Consider the following 19614-nt stretch of genomic DNA (forward strand, 5'->3'; position numbering starts at 1 on the left):
CGACTGACAGGAAAGGCCCCAAACACTGACATTTGGGGCGCCAATATTTTTGGAATCTGCCTTATGAAAATTTGTTGTGTCTGTCTGACAAAAGCATGACACTTACCCAATTGTTTAAGCACAAAATATCACTCATTGCATGTGTGGTCCCTTTTATATATACATTTTTAATAACATGACTTATTGGCACTGCTTAACTACTCAAACCAACTGAATTGACCAAACAATAGTCTTAAGACATTCTGCAAATGATCTGAAGATTCACTTTTAATGCCTGACTTTCGAATCAAGTACACAAAAAGGGGGCAAAAGCCACTTTATTACCAATAAATACCAATTGGGGCATTTCCAGTTCCAACAGCATAATCCGTACTGCATTAACAGGAAAAAAAATCCGAAAGAATTTTCTGTCTTTGCAATCCACAGCTTTATTTCACCCGCTGGTATAAACTGTACAAACATATCAAATGAACAGTTTGACCGTCTCATTTCCATGGCCTGCTTGTCTTTTACATCGTCAGCTCCTGAAAATACAAACAGGCACATTAACATACAAGCCAGACATCAAATGTGTCACAGTCCATTGGGGAACACAATTCAAAATTCTTACCATAATGGCATTGACGATGTCATTGTTGTTGTTCTTGAGGGCACGTACTGCCTTTGCCCGCGAGACGTTGGCTTGTGACATCACAAGTTCAATGTCCTTCACCTCGACCCCGGTCTCGTCAACCTTCCAAATCACAATAAATGTTATCAGCCAGTTTAAATTAAGCACTATTTAATGTTTCAGAATAGATTTTGGCACAATTAAAAAAAAATATGGAACAAACTGCAAAAGATAAAACCTTAAAAGAACTAAAGTCACTAGGAGTCTCACCTCCTCCTCTTCGCTTTCTTCCTGCACAGTAGGCGTCTGTGTGTTCTCCTGGATATTTGATACAGCCTCTCCCTGGACCTTGAACTTCTCTGCTGCTGCCAGCTGAGCTTGCTGCGAAAGATCCTCAATCTGCAACGGGAAAATAAATGTGCTCATAACAGGATAATACAAGTTCTCCATTCTAAAAGAGTTTCAGTATATATAATCAACTAAACACACAATTCAATGAGCGACTCCATTGTCCGATACACACAGTTAAAAGTAAATACAATGTGCAAAAACCTTCCGAGACAATTTGGAGTAAATGAACGTTCCTCCTCAGGAAAAAGATTGGCTTCATTCAGAAAACTTCAGAAGAACGAAAGTCAAACTATTTTGATCATCATAGGAGGACTGAAGTTTAGTCTAAAACAAGCTGACAACCCACCTAATAGACAATACTAGCATGCTGAATATTGTCGTCAGACCTACCTTAGCCTCACCAAAAACTATGTACGTGTCAGACGCCGGACTCTTGTAGACGTCTGGCTTGGTGATGACAAACAAGATGTTCTTTGACTTTCGGATTGTGACCCTGGTGACTCCCGTCACCTGACGAAGACCCAGCTTGGACATCGCCTGAAAAGTGCCATATCGAGTGACCACCCAAAGCAAACTCCCGGCACAAAACGCTCTGCAGTTAATTACGTTTAACAGATACAGGTGCAACTACTGCAAAAGGTTTGGCTTTATCATGCATAGAAGTCATGCTGTTAATCATTCACAGAAGGAAAACTGAAGTCTGTTCACCTAACACCTAAAAACACCCAACTAACTCAAATCAGACACGCTTAAGCGCCTTACCTTCCGCGCCTTCTTTTCACTTCTGCTCTGTTTGGCTTTGCTTACTGGCTCCTCATCGATTTCTGCAGCTGCTGCAAGCTAATGGCCACATGGAAAGACACGGAATTCACTACGTTGTATAAAATGAAGCAACCCAGACTGAGAAGAAACACGCAATCAGTAACCACAAAGTGTCATTGGTATATCAATAAAGGTAGTAAGGTGATCACAAGAATTACTTAACACATCATGCTACCTTACTTGCCATGACGACTATAGCAGACACACTGTACGTGGGTCAAAACAGTGCATTTCAAAAGTACTTCACACAAAACTCAAAGTCAAGAATAATTTTTGCATTGCCAATTCATACCTGTGCCTGTTGAGACTGCACTTGTGCAGAGTCGGCCTCCTCAAGATCTGGTACAGACTCATCACTGTCGGACTCCGTACCAGACCCTGCGGGGAGGGGGGGGGGTGTGAAAATCAGCAAACACACCGGCAAATGTTTAGTATTTGTAGAAATAAAGGTGCCAATACATCCTTCAGCAAGGATAAATATAAAACCCTTATTCAGGCAAAGGATTATCAAGGGTAATCTAATAAGCAGCCGTTCTGAACACACAGGTGAGTAAAGCCAACATATGAAAACACTAGTCACAATACAAAAGTTCTCCACAAAATATGCACATTAGGCGCAAAATGGCCAGATATCTGCGACAAAAAATGTCCAGCTTCCTCTTCAGCTCATCAGAAAAAGAAAAAAAACCCTTCACAGTACGTTTCTGGAGCTTCATGCTGCCAAAAAAATATCTATAGATGCAGGAAGAAAAAGGAGGCAAGCAGCTTAAGGCATACCTCTTATTTTGGGGTGGGGGGTTAATTTCAGTGACATTAATCACCAACAATTTGGACCACTAAAGAACATAGTAAGGGTAATTTAGCGTCACATAAAATAAGAGCGTAAACAAAAATACCCACTGGATAACTGAGATGTTCCCTCACTGCTAACTTAGAAGTCCAGAGGCTCTTAGGGTTATTACCAGTGTTGAGCTACTGAAATTAGCCTAGCTTTTCCCCACAGGCCCCATGATCCGTATTGGGCCAAGAGAGCCTATTGTCCAACTGCATATGTATCTAAAGTAGGCCTAGGTGAAATGCGTATAACTAAAACAAACAGCGGGCCCTGTCTTTATAGAGAATAAATTTAAATATTTACACATGGTATACTGTTTTTTGTGAAATGAAAAAATTACTGTTACAAAACTCATTTAACAGATCCCAGATTGCACAGAAGGATGGGATTGTGGTTCTGTCTTCGAGAACCGTCAAATGAGATCATGAACGTTTGTATTGCAGTTTCGGTCTCCGTTTCAGAACCGTTACACAACTAAACATGCAATTTATACCGGAAGAAATATTCTCACACAGAGTTAATGCAAGTCCTCAAAATTTCAGAATTTCACCCATGCAGAATAAATCCCCTCCTGTACCAAGTGCTTAGCAATCACACACACACACAGTGAAAAGCAGAAGGCAAAGAGAAACATTACAACTTGGAAACCTAAAACAACCAGATCGCAGGAATAACAAAATTCACTGTGAAATAAACACTTCATATAATCGGGGCTCCAGACTAACTTTGCCAGTGGTAGTACTGGTGCTAGCAAAAGTGAAGAAAAACCGCAGTATCCGTGCCGGAGCAAACCACCCTAATGATTAACATGCACTCACACGGATGCAACTATTTTGGTGGCAGTCTGGAGCCCTGCATAACGTTCACAAAATACACCTGAATGAAGGTGTGCTCTCTTTCCATTTCATTAGCAGTCAAAGAAAAGCATAACAGCTTTTCAATCAATGCTTTTATGAGTAAGGTGTTCCAGCACAATGGACCAAAGTCACGCTGCACTGGATAATTGTGTCACGTGCTGACCAAATCCAGTAAAATTAGCTTGCAGTATCTGGCCTTTGCCTTCCACCGTCTACAACACTACATGACCACCCCGGAAATCACTCCAAATTAGCAGGCAAAAAAATAAAAGTCAGATACCCTTCTCGTTCTTGATCACAGGCTCCAGTTTGGTAGTAGCTGGAGGGGGTTTATGGAGGGGCATGGGTACTACAGGGGGAGTGAGTAAAGCGATTTTCTCCTCAGGTGGAATGAGAGGGGGCAGATCATCATCTTCCTCTGGGGCCAGAATCACAGGAGGTTGAACAGCTGATTTAGCACTAGGTACTGGGAGGTTCGCAGATGCAGAGGGGGGTGCAAGAGGCAAAACACTGGCAGACTGAGTTCTCTCTGCATCAGACGAAGACAGAGAGGGTTTTGGAGACTTATCAGTAACAGGGGGGACTGGAACAGCATCAGAAGCAGGAAGGGGCATGGCCATAACTGGGGTAGCCTTAGTTGGCTTCCCGGAGGAAGGAAGGGCACCTGGAACAGCATCAGAAACAGGAAGGGGCATGGCCATAACCGGGGTAGCCTTAGTTGGCTTCCCGGAGGAGGGAAGGGCACCTGGAACAGCATCAGAAGCAGGAAGGGGCATGGCCATAACCGGGGTAGCCTTAGTTGGCTTCCCGGAGGAGGGAAGGGCACCTGGAACAGCATCAGAAGCAGGAAGGGGCATGGCCATAACCGGGGTAGCCTTAGCTGGCTTCCTGGAGGAGGGAAGGGCACCTGGAACAGCTTGACACTCCTTTGAATTAACAGTGTCAGCCAGAGGTGACAATACTGGCTCTACTCTCTGGGTTTCACTGGTAGCTTTAGGAACGCCAAGGGCCTTGGTGTCGGTAGGAGGCTGGGTAGGAGGCTGGGTAGGAGGCTGGGTAGGAGGCTGGGTAGGAGGCTGGGTAGGAGCCTGGGTAGGAGCCTGGGTAGGAGCCTGAGGGGTCACCTCTACAGCTACAGGGTCAGCAGCACTCTTAGAGGAGAGCAAGGGGTCAGATTTAGACACAGAAGTTGGGAGAGACTGAGCAACAGATGGAGAATTCTCCAGTGACTGACAAGCAACAGCTACTGGGAGGTTACTGATGGGAGCTGATGCAGAGCCAGAAATGGGAGAGGAAATTTTATCTACTGTTGGACCAGAAGTTGGTATAGGGATGTCGATTTTAGCTGGCTTTACAGAAGCTGGGAGACTGGCTTGCACCTCCTCAGGCATGACTGCAGGAGCCTGAGAAGTAGGAAGTATGACATTAGCTGAGCCAGACAACTGAGCCTTTTCAATAGGCTTCACCGTCTTAGCCCCCAGCACAGTGCCGCCTTTAGCCTTTCCCTTCCCACTCGTCTTCATGACTTTGGGCTGAGGGATGGAAGCAGTTCCTGTACCAGAAGCAGGAGAACCAGTTGGAGACACTAAAGGAGAGTGCATAGTGGTAGAGAGAGTAGGGGGGGACACTTCAGGAGCATCAGAGGATGACAGCTTGGGAGAGGTGGAAGAGTCGTCGGAAGCAAATGAAGATGAGGGCTTGCTGGTGACAGGCATGGGCTTGGAGACAGAGGAGGAGTGTGAAGACGGCTTGGAGCCACTCTTAGCTTCTTTAGCTTTAGGTGTGGCTACAGCACTAGCAGAGGAAAGTTTCTTGGAATCAGCAGGAGTAGCTGGAGAAAAAGGAATTCAATTGTACTTTTGATAAGAGTGCTATAACATCACAAATAGAGCACAAAGAAACATCTAGAGCTGCTAATAAACATGCTTTACAGGATAAAAATACCTCTGATATAAATTGGTGCAATTTTATGGGAACTGCTATCTGTTAGTAACTACACAATAAATGTATCCTTGGAGGGTTTAAGCCAGATATCTAATACGGCACAGAAACAAAACAAGCTACCAAATACCAGAACAAAGTGTCAAAGCTTCATTTCACACTAACAGATTGGTCAGTTAGATCTGGATATCTCAATTTTCTTCCCCTGGAAAAATCGCAGTAATTTTCCTTCCGAAGTTTAATAATCACACGGAACAAAGTGCCTTCTTAACTAAGTAAAGTGGACAGCTCAGCTTCAACGAGGCACAAAGACACAGAGGTGAACAGCAGAGCAAAAACGTCAGCATTGAAATCTCTTCTCTACCTGACTTCTCTCCAGTGACCACAGCAGGAGCAGCCAGCGCTAAATTTGGAGAATTCACAACATTATAATGGAGAATTTAATAAAGCACGACAAGGATCACTCAGGCATGTCAAAATTAAAAGTTAGACAAAAATATCCAAAAATGTAAGCTGCTGACATGCCACACACACTTAAACAAATTAGTGACCATTTCAGAACACAGGCACATGCACTTAGCACAAACTGCAGCTACGCAGACCCAAGACATCTGTGGAACGACATTTTCTGTAACAGTAAAAATTACAGAACAGCCCAACAGCACAACGTAGACACGGAGAAATGCCTGCTCCCTAGCAACATTATCCCGGGATAAAAACGTTCGCTAAATAACGTAAACCCTACATAATAGCTGCTCATTCACGTCACGAAATGTGATTTAAAAACAAAATAGCTGACAGAACAAACAAATCATTGTCACAAGTAAATGAATAAATCGCTAGAACAATATTTACAAAATCGGCCTGAACAATAGACGGCTGAATACATCACATGAAAGGACTGATGCCATTTTAGCAATATGCCATTGTACGAGTGGCGATCACCATTTCAGTATTAGCAACTGCTTCAAGAAACAAAAGTACGATAAATCCATTCTGCCATCAAGGTGAACTGATGCTATGTCAGACATCACTCATGCTTATGTAGCGTTAAAATTGGGGCTTTATTAAAGATTTAAAAACCAACAGTATTCTTTCCTGGTTATGAACAGAGTGAGAGCTTCAGTCGTGACATTACACAGAATCCTAGAACTGACAGCTAAAATCGAACCATACATTTAGTCTCTCACAAGGAGCCTGATGGAGGGAAAAGTGAGGAAGCACTTGGTTCATTTCATTTTAAAACATTGTGAAAAATATCAGAACTCGCAATATTTGTTTTACTTTTTGAAGGCTCATAACTAAAGATCGTCATTTTAAGGTAAGTACATGTTTAGGGGTTGTTAAGTTTCTGATTTTAGAGCCCACTGTCAAATAGGGAGTCGTCGGATTGGGGAAAAAAAAGGTTGAGAACGACTGCTCTTTATCATGCTAGCCTAGAAATATGTCCTGGCCTACAATGGGACTTCAGACACTGAAAACATGCTATGACCACAAGAGGGCTGATAGCGCTGAAATATAAAATGCGCGAGGCTGTGTGCAACAACAGCTTTAAGGAGGGAGAACCAGTAAACCTCTGACAGCCACGGGTCTCAATCCAACATTCAAGCACAATACGTCTAATGTGTGCCAAGGACTTACAAGACTATATTGTGCAACTCTAAATGCTGTAACTACACATGAAGCACAATGCTTGTTTGATTCCAAGCGTGCCTCATTTTAGGTGGACTCCAACAACTGCAGACAGCAGTGGATCGCATCTTGCCAAAGCTTTTGGGGGGGGGAGGGGAGACGACCCCAGGCTCATATTACACTCATGTAATGGCTTCAAACATGATGTACTGAACAAATCATTTTATATCAAGGCACAACAGTAAAGTCTGACAGACAACACGTTTCTGTCCTCAGGCTTCCACTTACATGTTACGGAAATGAGTACAAAAAAACTTGTTGCGAGGGGTGGCGTCCCCAGGACACACCAAGCAGTGCCCTCCATTGGTTTAAGTGAACCTTTCTCAGAAGCCATCACTGAGAAAACTGAACCTTGACCTTAACTACTGAATAAAGAATATGGAACTCCAATTCAATAGACATAAGTATGAAAAAACATATTAAAAAGGTAGAAATTAAATTGACTTAGATGTACAACCCAGGAAGCAATAGGTATTTCAGATAAAATGACCTTTAAGAAACCAAGCGGGATTAAATTTTGAACTGCAGAAAAGTAATGCTATTAAATGTCCTTCAAAACACCTGTTTAACGATAAAAATAAATGTCCTTGTTCACTATAAATTAGTGCCATTTCACAGAAAATACACAGCCAACTACTGAATGTCATAAAAAACATCCATCAGCTTTGATAGTACTGATCAAGGCTTTTCTCCAGTGCTTCCTTTTTAAAATACAAGAATCTAGCAAAAATGTTTTAAAACACAAAATCCAAGCAGAGGCACCAAAACATTAGGCTCTATGTGAGATTCACCTGTAATAACCACAATATTTTAGCATGGGCATGTATGAGGGAACAGCTGAAGGGAGCCAAAATAAAAATGTGTTAGAAGTAGTTCTTTTATTGGAGAGAAACAAACCAAGCACATTAATTTTGCATTGCAAGGAAAAAAAAATCAGATCCAGTCTCATCAGCTGAAAGTATTGAGCCACATGGGTGTTTTGTCTTGCATTACAACACATACACACGTGAATATTTCAGGTAAAGGGGTATTTATTCAACACACAAGCAATTAGGGTGAGCAATGACAAATTACACTGCAGTAACAACTCAGAACTCCCATTCCAACTGGAGCATATCCATGCATTTGTGGACACATGCACAGCCATACTAACCTGTCTCTGCCTGGGGCTGCTGCATCTCCTGCTCAGTGGTTGGAACAGTTTCTGTAGCTTCACTGGGCATTTCTGAAAACATGACAGCATAAACAAAGATTATATTCATACTGCAAATCTGTTTCACTAGAAATATGAACCGAAGCACATCCCAACAACTGGATTTTATGTTCACTGCAATAAGAGTTATACCAAGACACCCTGGGAAAAATGTACTAAAAATATACTAAGCAACACAACTTGTAATATTCATACACGCGGTAAGCAGAACGAACGATCAAAACAAAGTTAGATAACCTATGATACTATTACCATTAAAGCAGTCTGCTATCATATTGTGGGCTGCATCAAAACATCATAGGCCCAAGTATCTAACATTATACACTGAACTGAAACGGCTACCTTCCAAGATAGTTACAAATGTCGCTACTATGAGAAATACTCATATATTATAATGCTTATTTGAATGATTGCTAGCATTTTCCTTTTTAAACCAAATAGAGACCAACATGGCCACAGACGCACACGCCTGCTTCTTTAGTTCGTGTCCCTACCCACAGACATGTGGAACATGTGACCATTAACTTCATAAAAGGGCTAGGGAGAGAGTGTATCGAACATCAAACTTTATAACTTCATAGCAAACATAAACAACTACCGACAATTGTTTTGGCACGCCAAAATGTGTTTATTTTACGGCTATAATTTACAGTGAGAGTTACTTAAGGTACCTGCCATTACCACAAAGCTAGCTGGCCGCGATCGTGTTACAACTCAGCTACGGTTGCAACACCTGAAGAACACTGACGATTTTTGGAAAAACAATAGTTTAATGTGTCTAAAAACGTATTACTCATGAGCCTCTATAATGTTGGAAGCACACCATACGGCCTACCCAAATAATATCGACATGTGCTGATTTTAACATTAAATCTAAACAGTACTGAGAGCACCATCCCCATTTTGAACCAGAACTCTATTATGAAGCGGAATTTTAAAGAAATCGCACAGATCACAAAAATAAGACACAAAATTGCCTCCCAGTAACACATAGTTTCCTGAAATATACAAAAAACACTTAATCAAGCTAGTACATGTTAGATGATTGCGGATTAGTAACAGCAACACTTACTGTGACAAAGTTTCAGATCCAAGATGGCTGAAAAAGAGGTCCGCCGCACGCCCACAGGAATGGATATCACTACCTAGCGGAACATAACTTCTTCTTCCGGGTCATATGTCCACGTGACACTAAACTAGCTTTTCCCGAATCTGGTTGGTTTATGGCCAGATGACGCTTTCAACGCGGATTATTGCATTCAAGTCGAGAGAAAAATAAATAAGTCTGAGGCCGAAACCGAAACAGATGCTAAGATGTAATTTGACTTGATATTATGCTAATTTCCAGTCAGTTACGATGGACTGGGTAAGTGACGTTTACCCTTCAAGCACCGTCTTAGGTCGGGCTGGAGAGAGGTGAACTAAATCGATGAAGGGTCTCGATGATAGGTTTCCCTGTTTAGCTTCCGTTCCCCAAACCGAAATTAGGCTGAGCGTCACCAAATCGCCGTGGCAACTAATGCGTTATCAATTTAAATACTATAAATCATCCAACTGAATTCGTCCAGCCATGAAGCTGTTAACGGGAGATTATGGGAGACGCACTTCGTAATTACCTACTGCAATTTAGTAGGTAATTGCTACTGGATTTAGCTGACAGAATTTTTGGTCTCAGTTTGAACATCACCTATTGCGGATTTTCACTTACATCTTTCAAGTGTATGTATTGTTTATGCATTTCTACTGGAAGCTTCTTAAGTAATATTGGAGATGCCGAAAACATCGTCAAAGCAACGGCATGTCCGCAAAGAATGCTCCGCTTCTGCATATTACTTCGGAGAAGTTCCACCAAATTTTAGGTTTGTTGTTTATTACGGAAATGCTGACAGGGTTTCGATTAATTGTTTCATCACTAATAGTGTTGAATGCCTGTATTGAACTCACTATAACCTCAATTTAATAAAGTAGTAAACGCAGGAGATTTTGTGAACAGATAATCTTTACATTAACATGCAGGTAGGTATTTCATAATGTGTCGTGTTGTGTTAGGTCCCACGTGTGGCCACTGTCAACATAAACGATATTCAGTCGCCAGGCTCTGTCCATGACTCAGTGATTTATATGGATTTACAGTGTATATATCCATCCATCCATGCATTTTCCAAACCGCTTATCCTACTGGGTCGCGGGGGGTCCGGAGCCTATCATGGAAACAATGGGCACGAGGCAGGGAACAACCCAGGATGGGGGGCCAGCCCATCGCAGGGCACACTCACACACCATTCATCACACATGCACACCTATGGGCAATTTAGTAACTCCAGTTAGCCTCAGCATGTTTTAGGACGGGGGGGGGGGAACCGGAGTACCCGGAAGAAATCCCACAACGTGTGTGTGTGTGTGTGTGTGTGTGTGTGTGTGTGTGTGTGTGTGTGTGTGTGTGTGTGTGTGTGTGTAAATGAAATGGTGTAAAACCTTTTTTCTGCATTTTAGTTTGAAAAAAACAATTTAGAGTTTGCATAAGTATTCAACCCCGACTTTAATTGTTTTGGGGTTTAGTATATACCAGTTTTACATATCGAGCATGAGTGATTTTTCCACATTCTTGGGAGAATTTATAGAGATCATCTAAGCTTTTGGGATGGCACCTTTGGACAGCAGTTTAAATAGTGCCACAAATTCTCAATGGGGTTAAGATTGGGACTTTGACTTGGTTGTTTCAGAACATTCACCTTTCTGTTTTTGAGCTATTCCAGTGTCTCTTTGGCCTTATGCTTAGGGTCTTTGTCATGTTGAAAGGTGAATTTTCTCCCAAGCTGTAGGTTCATAGTAGACTAGAACAAGTTCTCCTTGAATATTGTTCAATATTTATGTCCATCCATTGTCCCATCAACTCTCACAAGATTCCCTGTCCCAGCACGTGAAAAGCATCCCTATGGTTGGATGTTTAGTGCCCTCTCACCATCTTACTCTGATGCTTAGTTTTGAGGGACGACCTGTTCTAGTGAAGGGTTTTTGGTGCTGTGATGTGTAATTCACCTTCAACTTTCTGATGATGGATCCAACAGTGCTTAATTGGACATTCAAATTCTTCAGTTTTTTTGTAGTCATTTTTTGCCTTGTGTATTTTTAAATTTTTGCAATGATTATCCAACAAAGACAATAACCCTTCCAAAGAGTGCCTTTTATATCCGGAGAGAAACCTTACACCGAGACTTACAGGTAGTACCTAATTACGTTTAATTATGGTCAAATAACTGTCACATTTGTCTTGTTTGTGAGTAATTTGTCATTTGTGTAAACTTGGAGCATCCAAAGCACAGGGGTTTGAATACTTATGCAAACAGCAAATAGCAGGTTTTTATTTATATCTTTTTAACGTTAGTACACAACTAATCTATTTTGGCGTTTGTTAAGATACTGTAGCAAAAGAGTTTTCAACATACATGTTGTTTCAGAATATAGTGTATGTCTGTTTTATACTCTAGACAACTGTCATGACTTTCAAGGGGGTTGAATACTTTTGAAAGCCACTTCAAATGGATTAATGTTATGTTGATAGAATTTAGTGCTTGTCATACCAATAGCAGAGCCAGAAATCATAACGTGGATCAGGTGGACCAGTCCCATAACTATTCACTTGGTGACAAAATCACACTACAGATACAACAATTTTTTTTATCAATTTTTAAATGTGTGGCATTACTAAGACCAAATAAACAAAGTGAAAGAAAAATTTCCCTTTAATCAGCACTTTGCTCCAATTTATCTAATGTGACAATCCCATGGCTTGTCTTTTTTTGTGTGTCTTATATCTCTTTAACTTAGCTCCTCCCAGCTCGTCAACTGAAATCTGTCTCACCTTTGGCAACCTTTTTAAACTCTCAGGCATGAACCAAGGAAGAGTGCGTGCGTGTGTGTGTGCGTGCGAGCGAGCGAGCGAGCAAGCAAGCAGTTTTACACCACCTTACACATCCAAACATTCACTTTTGATCATGTTTTCATTCTTGTTTTAAGTTTCTTTACTAGAGTTTTCCATGGCCCAGGACACACTGGATGTGTGGCAACTGCAGTGCTGAACTGCTGCCTGTGAAGATGTTCACACCACCCACGCTGCTGCACCACCACCACTGTTACTGCAAGCCCTGTCTTTCTACGTTGAGTTTACCTTAAATCAGTGGTTCCCAAACTCGGTCCTCAGGACCCACTGCCCTGCTTGTTTTCCAGCTATCTCTGCCCCACAAACTGCTGATTACCTGGATCAGGTGTGTTCAGTCAATCAGAAGCTGAAAGACAGCTGGGACTTGTGTGTGGGGCAGGGATAGCAGGAAAACAAGCAGGGCAGTGGGGCCTGAGGACCGACTTTGAGAACCACTGCCTTAAATAATGGCCATCAATAATAGAATGCTTGATTTAATTATAAATTTACGATTTAGTTTATATGGTAAACTGTCAACATAATTGTTTTCATAGAATAGAAACTCTCAGACTGTTAATATAAGTGTTTTCTAATAGAACGGCTAATATAAATACTTATGTTCCATACTCCCACATTTAGTGGTGGGACTTTGGCATGGAAAGGGCATTTCTTTTGAAAGGTGAGAAACTTTATTACCACCCCCACGCACCATAGGCTTTAAGAAGGAGGTAGAGGGGGATTAATATTTGAATGCTTGCATGTGCACTTCATCTTCAGTACTCTCTTACAGTCACTGGTGGAGGACACTGCATTTATTAAGAAAGCTGTATAGAAATACATAATGTGATAATCAAGTCATGTGCATTGTCCCCTTAAGTCCATTGCTAAAACCACACTTCATTGAACATGTCTATCACATTTTGTTGTATAGTTATTCCACTTATTCTAAGCTTTCCACTTTCAGTGGCGCAATAATAAATGAACATCAATGTTGCTGAGTGACATTGTTCAAATTTACGCATTACACTATAAAATATGGAAAATATACACAAAATTTAAGGTTTACTTAAAAATGTTCCAAACGGGGCAGGACCTTGTGACTGTCACGTCCAGGCTTCCTCTGTCAAAAACAGGCCAAGTGTAATTTTGCTTCACAAAAATGGTATCCTATCAAAGTTGACAGCTGAACCAATATAGCATCTTTCTCATTTTTTCTCCCTTACTCCTCCATTTCTTCATTTTTTATTATCCTTTTCGGCTCTGTGTGGTGCTCCAGTCCCCATATGGTTAATCCAGTAAAGCTGTTTCTGTTGCAGATAGGCCCTTCCTCATTGATAATGTTATCAGTTAAGTTGAGCAACTGAGTAAAATGAGTTAAAAAAAAAACATTTCTCCGGCAAGACATAATTTTCATATTTAACACACAAATATACATTCGTTTTTAATACACAAATTGCGCACTGACACAAGGAGGTAAATGAAAATAATTTTACACTGTACTACCGTCTGTCATTTTCTAAAATGATCTTGACAGGTGACCACACGTGTGCGGAGCGTGCGCTCTGACGTCAATGAGTCGAAACGGTGGGATATTGACGGAACTGTTTTACGAGATTTTGTTTCCGCCAGGTGGGACTTTTTTGCTACAAGGCTAAACGAAGCTTTGGAGTTAGCAAGCTACAGGCTAGTGTAGAAGTGTTAATTACCATAGTTACTATGAAATAAGCTATAGTAATGGAACCCAACTGCCACATTATGAGCCACATAGTAAACTGAACAAGCGGTAATCGACTATCATCATTATTTGCCTGCATCCACGAACCATGGATACGTGTCATTCAGCCTAACTTCCTCAACATAATAACGTGGACTGTAACCAATCCGAGCACTTTGTGACGAACTTCCTGCTAATATTTCGTCCTTATATAATTGTGGTTGGATATCAACAATAAACAGAGTGTGGTGTGAAAAGTGTACAGCAGTGTAGCAATTTCAAGCAATGGAAGACTATAAACAATCTACTGGTCATTGTTCGTCACGTATCGCTTTCGCATAGGTTCGAAGAGGAAGCTGAGGATTGGCAGGACATCCAAACAGTCATGCACAGATTCAGTACGGCTTTCCATAAAGTATTTTTAAAATGTTAGGATGCAAATACACAAAAGGACAACTTTCATAGAGCAATGAAAAAGCACAATCTATGCATTTCCTAAATCCAGCTAAAGAGAACGCTGTCAATGCTAATTTTTATTACTTGAAGAGACGGATCTCTTCCGGTTTCGCAGAAGGTGAGGATTTTTCTTTTACGCTGTATACTTGGACGGTAATGGTTTACACTTGCGTCATTGGCGCTTATTGAATAGTCCAATACTTAAACTTCAGTTTAATAGTAACCTGTATTTTAACTCTGCACGTTGAACAGTATTTGTTTTTCGTTACCTGTTTTTTTTTTTTAACTATCTAATCTAATCTACTCTAATGCATCTCTGTCATTCTTGGTACTCCTCATTTTCTGTTTTCCTCCACTCAGACAACGATTCAGCCACCTACGATTCAAAGGAACATATATGGGATCAAGAGGTAATAATTATATATTCGTTAACTGGCCGTCCGAATCCAATCTTAATTGACATGGAGAGTTACCAGACAAATTATAACGAGTTTTAATGTGGCACAGAAATCCATATTTAGAGAGTAGAATGTTAATTTGTAGCTGATTCTTTAGTGCAGCTTGTTGGAGGTGTCGAACGTGCCGGACCAGATAGGCATTTGTAAAACCAAGCAAGTTTAGATTTAATTTATAACAGTTCCTTTTTATTATTTAAAAAATAACGCAGTAATTATTTGTAGTAACAAATGTGTACAGCGTTGTATTCGGCTAGTCTGTCCTATTTTGCAAGACAGGAAAATTGACGCCGAGCCTTGGGGTTCTTCTCGGGCAGCTACAGCAAAAGGCCAGAGCATCAGGAAAAAAAGTAACGGGCAGAAGGACATTTAAACGTACATGTGTGTAGGCAGAACGTACATTTCATATCGTGCTATTTCCATGCGAATGACAAGCTGAAGAGTTCACGGGTAATCTTAAAATGCCTGGGATAACTGTTTCAGGTAACTGAAGCCATGTTTGTTGTCCCAACAGGTCAATAAGATTTTTAAAACTAAATGTATATATTGCAATTAATATAGCCAGATTATTGTTATATAACTCAATTCAGCTTTACATAGTTTATATAAGAGTTATAGAAATACATAATTTTAATCTTATTTTTATTAGTCACTAAATAAATAGTTGTTACATTTTGGACTGTACTTTAATGGGTGTTGAATTTTCCAGTGTTGTGTAATCTTTCCTATTCTGTGTGCCTGTGATCATGCAGTTTCATCAGCTGCAATGAGTGTGCTTGCGGGACAGGACAACGATGTGGTACTGGTGTCACAGGTGGTGTGGGACTATTTGGACAATGCTAGACAGTCCTGGCTGCTGGATTTTCAGAACAGGCACGGGCTGTACGTGGAGGTAGTGCGGCACGGAGAATCCGGCGACTGCTGCGCAGTCAGGCTTCGACCGGTGGAGAACAGTGCTGCCGGGGCAGACATCCATCCCGCCGCTCGCAGAGCTTTCATAGATCTGTGCCGCTGTGCTCGCAAGGAGATGAGCAGACAGAATGGAGCAGCCAAGAAGAGGTGCTCTCTGCTTCCCTGTGTCAGATCCTCGGAGGCCGACGGTGAGGGAAGCCTGTTGGCCCCACCGCCTCCTCAACTTCGCCACATCCAGAAGCAGCATCTTAAAGATAAGAAACCCATCGATCTGGATACCACCATTTCGGTGCCCATGTACCACAATACGTCAGCTGGCAGGGAGGCCGAATTTGGTACCTCTCTGGGTGGAGACAGTGGGACTACCTGTACCATATGCATGGGTGAGATTGTGGAAAGAACAACACTGGACAAGTGTGGACACTCCTTCTGTCGGACCTGCCTGGATCAGGCATTCCAGGTGAAGCGAGCGTGTCCCGTGTGCCGCATGGTGTACGGCCAGTTAATCGGGAACCAGCCTGCCAATGGCAGCATGATGGTGGAGAGGGACCCAGACCTCGAGCTGCCGGGACATGAGGGCTACGGCTGTGTCTGTATAATCTACAGCTTCCCGCCTGGCTTGCAGGCTGTGAGTACATGCAGAAGCACTTATGTTTTTGAGAGAGGTTTGTCGTCATTTTTAGTTTATCCTGGACTGGCCTTGAACATTTACCTCCACATCCTGCCATGTGTAGCTGCCCTATGTAAATTGTTTGGGCAGGAAGGTAAATATAAAACGTCGTGATCGCGGCAGCCCTACCGTTGCTTATTATAGAAATGAGATCCCTGTGATATTTCACCTCGACTACAAAAATGTGTGCTGGCTGCTGGTAGCTGCAAAGATACAAGTTCCAAATTGTGTGGGTGGAGGTCCTGTTGACTTTTTAAATGTGTGTTTAATGGTTTCCTTTTGTCTTAAAACACATGGGTGAATTTCAGCAAGAGCACCCAAACCCTGGGGTGAGGTATCCAGGAACAGACCGTGTGGCCTACCTCCCGGACAGCCCAGAAGGAAACAGAGTTCTAGGTCTGCTGCGTCGGGCCTTCGAGCAGAGACTCATCTTTACCATTGGTACCTCCATGACCACAGGCATGCAGAATGTCATCACCTGGAACGACATCCACCACAAAACCTCCATTTGGGGAGGGCCACGATGGTATGTGTTCTACCCCAAGACGCCATGTTACAATTTTCCCATTGTTTCTTATGTTTATATTGGGTGGTGTGTTGCTCTGTGCCTTAGATCTCTGTGCCCATGATCAGTAGGTCACTAGTTAAAATCATATGACTGGCAGAGTGATTTCACTCGTGGGCCCTTGAGCAAGGGCCTTAACCTTAATTGCTCCAGGGAAACTCTGTGACCCTCTTCTCTGATATACACTTGTATTTTGCTTTGTACAAAGGGGTCTCCTAAAACAATTGCAGTGTTTTGTTTATGTATGTAATATACGTAGATTTTTAAGATTAAGATTTAATTTTGATTTCGCATTTAGAAGTCTTCATTTCTCCCAGACTGGCGGCATTTTCTTGAATATTAGTGAGCTTCACTGATTATAGACGTGTGTATGTATATATGTGTGTGTGTGTGTGTGTGTGTGTGTGTGTGTGTATATATATATATATATATTCTGTGAAGTTTGCTCTCAGTGCATGAATCGTAGTTGACATTTCGGAGGAGTCGGGATTGGGCAATTCATTTTTAATCTAATATTAGTGGTGACTAATCACGTGCCCCCCCCCCTTCCCCCACCATCTTAGTTTCGGCTATCCAGATCCAACATATCTAGTTCGGGTCACAGAGGAACTCCGAGAGAAAGGTATCACGGCTGACTGACTCCCAGGATGGCAATGGATGCTCCAACCCTCATCCTGCTGCTGCTATTACTGTTAACAGGGCAGATGGTCCCCCGGCCCTCATCCTGGCCCACCAACAGCACTTATCCTTGTGGGAATGCAGGTCTGATCTGCACCACTTTGCTATTCTCCCAGGTCTATTTTTTTTTTTATTATTTTCTTTTACAACAGGATTTGCTCCATCCCAGTCCTGCTGGTCAGTGAAGACATGCAAGGATGTCTTTCTTACCTCTCCACTTTTTAGCACCGAGATATATCGAAAAAGATAATATAGTCCAAAATATAGGCACTAAAATTTTGTAATATGATGCATGTCTGTTTTTATTAACCTCTTGTTTTTTTTTTTTTATTTGTGGTGATGTTAATAATTGTTTGTTAGTAGTCAAAGAGAAAACAAGTGTTTGAATGGGACTACCTTTATTCCATAATGATTTTCAGTAATATGCTTAACGTGCACATGTAGGCGTAGTAGTGCAGCAGCACAGCTCTCACTGGAGCAGGGCTACAGCTGTAGCTCTCTGTTTGTGTGTGGCAAAGAGATATTCAGACAGCATTTGGAGTAATAAAAAAAAAAAGTAATTGGGACCTCTCTCTATCAAGCCTCAGTCTTTTAAGTCTACTTACTGTAAGTGCTACTGAAAGGCAACTCTTCCAGTGACAATTGGATTCCATTTGTGAGGCAGAAGTCAGGGAAGCCCTGAAATTGTAAAGATATTTGTTCTCTTGGGTGGATGTGGGTTGAATTCTTTGAATTGATTCGTGTAACGTTTTGTCTACTACAGTTATTATAAATAACAATGTTTATACTGCATAAGAAGATTTGTTGGTAAAGTAAAAGAACCAGTTGAATCATTGTCTTTCAAAAATTTTCTCACACATTGAAATGTAGTCCTTACTTATATTTTAGACATGTAAAATACTTGGAGGATAATTCAGGCCTTCTTTATTCATTTTTGTTCCACTTTGTTGTTGTGTCTTTTGTCAAAAATCATCTGAACAGGTTAGCACCAAGAAGCCGGACAAGTCTCTTTGATTTTGCTTGGTCACTGAGCAACATAAGTATTGTATGTGTATCATGTCTTAAAGTGAAGTATATTTTATCAGGGCACTGGACATTTAAGTACGTTCATCTTTGTGTAGTTTGAAATTTGGTAGGATTATTTTGAAAGTGAAAACTTACCTTTCTGTAGTAAGTGAATAAGCTTTGTGTAAGAATTTTTTTCCCACTCCAAGAAATTGAGGACTGTGGGAGAGTTCCCATTCTGCTTAAACTGCGTTTCTTTAGTCTATAATTACTAAGTAAATGGAAAGAAATTCTAGAAAGTTTTCAAGTTGTATGCATATATACACACATATATGTGTGTGTGTATATATAAATAATGTTTGTTTTCCACATTTTTTGCTTTTTGAGTTGGGGACCTTTCAATGTATATCGGCGCCAAGGTTCACGCAGTATTCAGCATGAATGTTTCTATGCAGCACTAAAAGGGGGAGAGAAAATCCTTAAATGGAAATTTTGAAAATTTGCACATGATTCTGAAAATATCATTTTGCTTTTCTAGTTCTGTTGATTTATATTTTGACAAATTTAATTAAGAATTCTTTGCTTTACATTTTCATACTTGAATAAATGGTTCAATAGAAAATGTTCTGTTGTTGTTTATTTGTTGACTGACTGAAGTTTTATGTCCACCCCCCGTATTACAGTCCAGGAATGTGCTAAGCCATGGAATGCTGGGGTTTGGGAGAGGGGGCTGGTTAGTTTCTAGAAATAAACTTAATATTTTCAAGCCATGCCTTTTTTGTGACCCCTGATATTGGCATCTGGAAAAAAAATGGAAATGGCTATACTTACTAAATCTGTCTGCCAATCGATCATCTGGTTCATGGAATTTTTGCACAGGCTAACCTGGTCCATGGTATTCAGATGGTTGGGAATCGCT

At 41.3% G+C, this 19614-nt stretch overlaps 2 protein-coding genes and 1 non-coding gene across 10 annotated transcripts; 1 reads left to right on the plus strand and 2 right to left on the minus strand.

Annotated features, from left to right (window-relative positions):
- Positions 1-249: 249 nt before the first annotated feature.
- LOC125712716 (nascent polypeptide-associated complex subunit alpha) lies at positions 250-9795 on the minus strand. 5 transcript variants are annotated; one of them, XM_048983085.1, is made up of 11 exons: positions 9394-9794; positions 8262-8333; positions 5781-5819; positions 4551-5306; positions 3756-4502; positions 2076-2161; positions 1724-1801; positions 1352-1498; positions 881-1009; positions 611-733; positions 250-524 (listed from the first exon to the last, which is right to left on the minus strand). In XM_048983085.1, exons 2-11 carry the CDS (start codon positions 8329-8331, stop codon positions 510-512), a joined length of 2190 nt encoding a protein of 729 aa, XP_048839042.1. In that variant the 5' UTR covers positions 8332-8333; positions 9394-9794; the 3' UTR covers positions 250-509. The 5 variants fall into 5 exon arrangements, with proteins under 5 accessions (XP_048839042.1, XP_048839043.1, XP_048839044.1 ...); XM_048983086.1 differs by having other exon boundaries at positions 3756-4139; positions 4221-5306; positions 9394-9793; XM_048983087.1 differs by having other exon boundaries at positions 3756-4139; positions 4302-5306; positions 9394-9791.
- LOC125713546 (small nucleolar RNA SNORD59) lies at positions 1194-1272 on the minus strand. The gene has a single exon (XR_007383624.1). It is a non-coding gene; the product is annotated as a small nucleolar RNA SNORD59 (small nucleolar RNA).
- Positions 9796-13780: 3985 nt separating the features above from the next.
- On the plus strand, positions 13781-19317 carry dtx3 (deltex E3 ubiquitin ligase 3). 4 transcript variants are annotated; one of them, XM_048983090.1, is made up of 6 exons: positions 13781-14528; positions 14771-14820; positions 15618-16405; positions 16756-16973; positions 17576-17634; positions 17843-19317. In XM_048983090.1, exons 2-6 carry the CDS (start codon positions 14808-14810, stop codon positions 17938-17940), a joined length of 1176 nt encoding a protein of 391 aa, XP_048839047.1. In that variant the 5' UTR covers positions 13781-14528; positions 14771-14807; the 3' UTR covers positions 17941-19317. The 4 variants fall into 4 exon arrangements, with proteins under 4 accessions (XP_048839047.1, XP_048839049.1, XP_048839050.1 ...); XM_048983092.1 differs by lacking the exon at positions 17576-17634 and having other exon boundaries at positions 13782-14528; XM_048983093.1 differs by having other exon boundaries at positions 13813-14528; positions 15141-16405; positions 17576-19317.
- The last annotated feature ends 297 nt before the right edge of the window (positions 19318-19614 follow it).

This window comes from Brienomyrus brachyistius, chromosome 18, assembly GCF_023856365.1.
Source record: "Brienomyrus brachyistius isolate T26 chromosome 18, BBRACH_0.4, whole genome shotgun sequence".
Classification (NCBI taxonomy): domain Eukaryota; kingdom Metazoa; phylum Chordata; class Actinopteri; order Osteoglossiformes; family Mormyridae; genus Brienomyrus; species Brienomyrus brachyistius.

What these genes read in the sequence shown, in the direction of transcription:
- LOC125712716 (XM_048983084.1), bottom strand. Translation starts at nt 8,331, where the DNA reads ATGCCCAGTGAAGCTACAGAAACTGTTCCAACCACTGAGCAGGAGATG. An exon ending in GTGAAAAGAAGGCGCGGAAG is followed by an intron (nt 1,499 to 1,723) that starts GTAAGGCGCTTA and finishes GGCACTTTTCAG; the next exon opens with GCGATGTCCAAGCTGGGTCT. An exon ending in TAGTTTTTGGTGAGGCTAAG is followed by an intron (nt 1,010 to 1,351) that starts GTAGGTCTGACG and finishes TTCCCGTTGCAG; the next exon opens with ATTGAGGATCTTTCGCAGCA.
- dtx3 (XM_048983090.1), top strand. An exon ending in ATTTGGGGAGGGCCACGATG is followed by an intron (nt 16,974 to 17,575) that starts GTATGTGTTCTA and finishes CCACCATCTTAG; the next exon opens with TTTCGGCTATCCAGATCCAA. An exon ending in AGAGGAACTCCGAGAGAAAG is followed by an intron (nt 17,635 to 17,842) that starts GTATCACGGCTG and finishes CTTTTACAACAG; the next exon opens with GATTTGCTCCATCCCAGTCC.